Source organism: Protobothrops mucrosquamatus, unplaced genomic scaffold (assembly GCF_001527695.2).
Source record: "Protobothrops mucrosquamatus isolate PMUCROS unplaced genomic scaffold, P.Mucros_1.0 scaffold874, whole genome shotgun sequence".
NCBI classification, from domain to species: domain Eukaryota; kingdom Metazoa; phylum Chordata; class Lepidosauria; order Squamata; family Viperidae; genus Protobothrops; species Protobothrops mucrosquamatus.
In genome coordinates, this window is record NW_015387128.1 from 1,438,915 (window position 1) to 1,444,743 (window position 5,829).

A 5,829-nucleotide genomic window follows, 5' to 3' on the forward strand; every position below is an offset into this window, starting at 1 on the left:
AGGGCAGAGACAATGAACCATGGGGAGATTGCCATACCTACTCTGAAACAGTGGAGAAGGAAGAGGGTTACAATGAGTAAATGCCCAACATTTGGTCAGGGAGTAAATATAGGCAGCCATGCTTCCAATTGTGTTTGATAACTACAAAAACTGAGCAGTCATTTCAAATTATACTGTCACTCAGTTTCAAGTGACTGGGCAATCAGATTTTTAACTGGAAACCGAACAAGTTTGTAGGAAGTATTTGAAAAATGCCACGAGCAGCTTTTGCTTAAATGACCTCTTCCAACGGGATGGGAAAGTATCACTGAACAGAGTAACCCAGTGGCTGACAGATAACTTTAAGCTAATAATGAAAGATTAAAAGGCAAACTTCTTTCCACTCTGGTTCTAGTCTAAAAGCTGCATTTGGGAATACTGAATCTAGAGCTAAGGAATTTGGATTGAATAGTCCAGAAGGGTATAAAGTCAGAACATGGGTCAAGTGTCATGTAAAATAATAGTTGTAATAAAACTTTTTGTCTGATGGCACCTATTCTATTACTTTGTGTGGAATGATATGGTAGGATTGCTGCAGTACTTCTTCGGACCACACCGGCAACATAATCTAGCATCTTTTGCCATTGGGTTCCCCCCCCCAATATTTTTAAAAAAATGGTTCCATCACTAGTCTGACTAACATTTTTAGGCTTTCTTTACCTTACCTTAGTTTTTGGACAGTTAGCCATCAGATCTCCTTAGGACTATATTGGACCAAGAGAGTAAGGCCAGCACTAAATAGAATAATAGCATCATCCACATAAAGGAAGGTGGGGAGATGTTACAAATTATGGGTTTTCAAATGTCGAAAGATGGGTTCAAACAATACGCTTACCCTCAAGCGCACAAGCTCCCTTTGAGAGGCATCGGATCCAATCCCATGCACCCTTTTTCTTAAAACACCTTTCTCGCAGATTAATTCACTTCTCTGCTTGCTCAAAATGAAATTGCTCAAACCCCCATTGTTCCCATTTGTTATTCTTGATATTTTGAAAAGTACATTTTGCTAAGAATGCAGGTAATCCTTGATTTACAGCCACCTATTTAGCAATCTTTTAAAGTGATGACAGCACTGGGGAAAAAAAGGTGACTTATAACTAGTCCTCGTATGTATGATCGTAGCTTCAGTCACGTGATCAAAACTTCGGCATTTGGCAACCAGCACATATGTACAGTGGTTGCTGGGTCCTGGGGTCCCGTGTTCACACTTGTAACCTTCTCAGCCAGATTCCCACAAGCAAAGTCAACACAAATTTGCTCAATGACTGTGTGATCAACCATGATGATTCTCTTAATGGCTGCAGCAACAAGGTCATAAAATCAGGTGACCGCTTTGCTTAGTAACAACCTGCGGTCCCAATTTGGTTGTAAGTTGATTACCTGTGTAGATGAAAGGGATGCAATTGCCACTGGTGGTCCTTATTTTTAATCTGGATGTTTTGATTTCCCCCCCCTAAATATCAACTGCTTATGTTATTTTAAAAAATCCTAAATTATACACAAATTATAAAACTAGAGCTGGGCAGACAATTCCCTCCCCCCCCAGGTCTTATAAGTTAGAAGAGAAAAAGTCATAGATGGAATGTTTCTGCCCTTCTTTAATTATGAAAGGCCAACAGTGTTGGTAGGAGTGCACTGATTTTTATTTCCCACCAATCTTTCCAGAAGTCCACTGCCTCTTGAGTTTCATTTAAAACTCTTGGAGATATCAAGAAGGAACATCTGTAGGACTCTTCTTAGCTGCAGAGCTTCTGCCATTGCTATACAGTGGATAAAACACTAGAGACTTCTCCATTCCCAGGAGAGCTGTTGTCTGAATGTCCCTGTCCATAGTTTTGATAGAACACTGTAATTTAAAAAGCCATTTGTGCCCATTTCTAATTCAACTAAGAATATTCAAAAGAGAATGTAGGATGTTATAGGATACATGCTAGGCCTCCTGCATTTGGTTTTATGACATGAAAGTATGGCTGCTTGCTGTTCATCCCACCTAAGCAGACAGTATCTTTACCCAAGTAATCTCCCTTTCAAATTGTCTACAGAGATTCTCAATCATCCAGGTCAGGGGTAGGCAACCTTGGCTCTTTTATGACTTGTGGACTTCAACTCCCAGAATTCCTGAGCCAGCATGGCTGGTTCAGGAATTCTGGGTATTGAAGCCCACAAGTCATAAAAGAGCCAAGGTTGCCTATCCTTGATCCAGGTCATAGTTGTCCCAAAGGTGCTTTTTTCCAAAAGGCACCTGGACTTTCTCATTTGTTTTTCTTTGAAAACATTTTGCTTCTCATCCAAGAAGCTTCTTCAGTTCTACAGTCTTCTTCAGAACTGAAAATTTTCAACGAAAAACAGCAAGAAAGCCCAGTTGGAAAAAAAACGCACCCTTGGGACTTCTTTTCAAAGCCAATCTTCCCCTGGGAAGGGCTAATGTAGGACAAGTGTCAACATAGTCATGCATGCACCCATCCCACTCACACACACACACACCCCCGAGGCAGTCACAAGCTCTTGAAGGCAAACTGAGTAGCAGGGCTGCTTCTCACTAAGTTGAATTGACACGCTGTGAGTTCAAGCAAGACATAGAACCTTTTATATATTTTTTTATTATCTTCATTTACAGACTGAAGGGTCAATGTGTACTTGAATACATATTCTAACTTGATCAATGTGTTAGGTAGAAAAGGCTATAATTTAACAGTCAGTCATGAATCAAGAACCTTTGGTTACATATACTTCTTAATGGCTTCTTCCAGCTTTTCTTTATTTGCTCCAGAAAATTCATGCACCTGAAATACAGACAGTTCAAGTTTAAGCCTTTTTACCTGAAGAGTCGCCCCTCTGTTAACAGATATTGTCAACATTAGACGGTTATTTAATGTTGATTCCATGCAATGATGATCAAAGAAAGTGAACACTGCTCCTTAACAACTTCCTTCCTTGAGTAGTTTACCGCAAATATAATTTTCTAAAGTATATAGTACTTAAGAGACTTATAATCACGCATATTATGAAGCACAACTCTGGGCGGCTCACTATAACAAAACCCCAAACCTGCTGCCAACCATCATTCGCCAAACCATCTAACATCTTAATCCCCAGACTCCAATCTCACCATATCCTAACGTTTTGGGGAAAAAAACAATTCTTTATAGCTTTCTGGAAGGCTGAGCGGTGATCTGCCAGATTCCAGAGGGAAAAGTGTATTTCAGAGAGCAGGGGCTGCTCTGGAAAAAGTAACTCTTCCTAGGACCTACCAGGGGGGCAATGGTTTTTGAACAGGATGGTAACATACATTTCGAACTTCGTTCCCGAAACCCAAGGTTACTAGATTTTGTGGCCTAATTCACAAGCCTGTTTAAAGATACTATATTAGTATTAAACAAAAGCATATCTCTTACTCCATATTTAAACCTCATCTAGAACTCATGGGAAACAAAGTACAGGTAGTCCTCAACTTATGAGAGCCCAAATATATATGCTGCTAAGTGAAAAATTTGTTAAGTGAGCTTTGCCCCATTTTACGACTTTTCTTGCCACATTTGTTAAGCGAATCACTGCAGTTGTTAAATAGTAACAGGGTTGTTAAGTGAATTTGCTTTCCCCGTTAACTTTGCTTGTCAGAAGGTCGCAAAAGAGGATCACATGACTTTGGGACACTGCAACTGTCATAAATGCAAGTCAGTTGTCAAACATCCAAATGTAAATCACGTGTCCATGGGGATGCTGCAACAGTCACAAACCTGAAAAATGGTCATTAAGTCACTATTTTTAGTGCCGTTGTAACTTTGAACGCTCACTAAATGAACTGTTGTTAAGTTGAGGACTACCTGTACACATGGAGGCTTGGACAGGATGAATGTAGCCATGTACCAGATTTCAAACTAAATCTTTTAAAGGTGAGAATGCATTTGGATCCCTCTGCAAGTACAGCATTCAAGATCAACACATGTTTTGCCGGAAATCTGAGAGCAAATACCTTTTCATTATTTTTGTAGAACTGGAATGTTGGCATGCACTTCACATCACAGTGAGAGGCCACATCCTAGAAGAGATGAAAAAGGTTACTCCACTCCGTGTGACATGGTACGTGAGCAGAATTCTTTGTGCCCCAGAATTCTTTCCCATTCTGTTATTCACGCGCTGCCAACTGAGGCAAAATGCAGTATCGGTGTCTTGCAGAGAGGAAAAGGCAAAAACTCTGTATCAAAATGAATCATAGGTGGATATTTTCCTCTTGAGTATTTCTGAGGCGAAGAAAAGTGAAACACGTTCTAGTGAGATAAGAAACCTGGTAACTTCCAGATATCACACTTAGAATTCTTTCTGGGTAACAAATGTTATTGGTTTGTCAAAATTTAAAATATGAAACATATGAAGAAAAATAAAGATAATGGAAAGGTGGGAAAAGAAAAAAGTGCAGGGCAGAGAGGAAAAGAAAAAAACGGTGTTGACATTCGACTCCTGTTTTTGCAGTAGAACGGGGTAGGCAACCTTGGCTCTTTTATGACTTGTGGACTTCAACTCCCAGAATTCCTGAGGCAGCTATGCATAGCTGGCTCAGGAATTCTGGGAGTTGAAGTCCACGAGTCATAAAAGAGCCAAGATTGCCTACCCCTGCAGTAGAATAAGGTAGTTAATATAAAACTCAACTTTTTACACTTTTATAATAATAATATATACTAGTCATTTCTGTAACATCAAACCTATCTCTGTTAAAGTCTGTCAACTTTTGCAGCCATTAATCAGTTCTGGGAATCAAAAGTAACCATTTTTGCGCATAAAGTATTCTCGCTATCAGCATATACAACATCACACATTTAGAATTTTTAACCATCAGCGGTGTGAATAAGACTTATGGAAATTATAATTCTGGATATCAGGTTATGACCATCTTAAGGTTATGAACATCTTAAGGTTATATCTTAAGAATACTGCATTTACTGCACTTATCTTACCTACTTGTAAGCCTCTGAAAACCTATAAGAATTTCTCTTATCATATACTCTCCAGTGCTTTCTTTTACCTGCCATATATTTCTGTAATTTGTCTTATGAATGACTGGAAAATGCCAGGAATCTTGTGAGGTCCCAGGCCAAATTTTCTAATAAACTCCTTCTTACCAGAATAGACTTGTGGACTCTATGTTATTCTGACAGCATTAACCAAACTACAACTTGGAGGATTCCCTAATAAGAGTTCCTAGACAACGCCTAACGATCTGAAGACATCCTTTGTTGTGAAAGGAATGCTGCAGGTAACATGTGTCAAATGTGAGAACACTCCCTTTTTTTTTAGATTTACTAAAACTAAAAAAAACATTCCCATCCATTTTCATTCCACCTGAGGGAAGCAAACTTAGCTTTCTCTACTCCAGCAGTTAATATAGATGTCATCTACGCATGTTAAGGGCTTTGTTAAAAGCCAATTGCAGACACCATTATGTGTAATTTTAAGTGTAGGCAGTACTGTTTACTCATCAAGCTAATAAAAGCTTATTACTTCTGATGGCCCTTCTTGCTTCCAAGCTATGTAAAACAAATTTAATTATCACTCTGCTTTATATTTAGGGCAAAGCCATACTTCATTTTACACAGCTTAATCACTGCCAAACACCTCACTAGCAAGACATCAAAAATGAAGTTGTACTTTTATTTCAAGTGAGTCGGATTCATTTATATCAAAAAAGCACACTTGGGAAAATTGGTTTTCACACGCGCCACTTTTCTAAATTAACTTGTTTGAAAAGATAATAATTCAAACAAAATACGCCACTGATTTAATATCAGGCTTCCC

At 38.9% G+C, this 5,829-nt stretch overlaps 1 protein-coding gene across 1 annotated transcript in view; it reads right to left on the reverse strand.

Annotated features, from left to right (window-relative positions):
• Positions 1 to 2,619: 2,619 nt before the first annotated feature.
• Positions 2,620 to 5,829, reverse strand: part of LOC107290342 (thioredoxin) — a 23,683-nt gene continuing 20,473 nt past the window's right edge. The window contains exons 4-5 of the mRNA XM_015819217.1: positions 4,013 to 4,078; positions 2,620 to 2,822 (exon numbers count right to left, since the gene is read on the reverse strand). Of these exons, the coding sequence (XP_015674703.1) occupies positions 2,760 to 2,822; positions 4,013 to 4,078 (129 nt within the window). The 3' untranslated portion in view covers positions 2,620 to 2,759. The remainder of the gene's footprint in view (positions 2,823 to 4,012; positions 4,079 to 5,829) is intronic.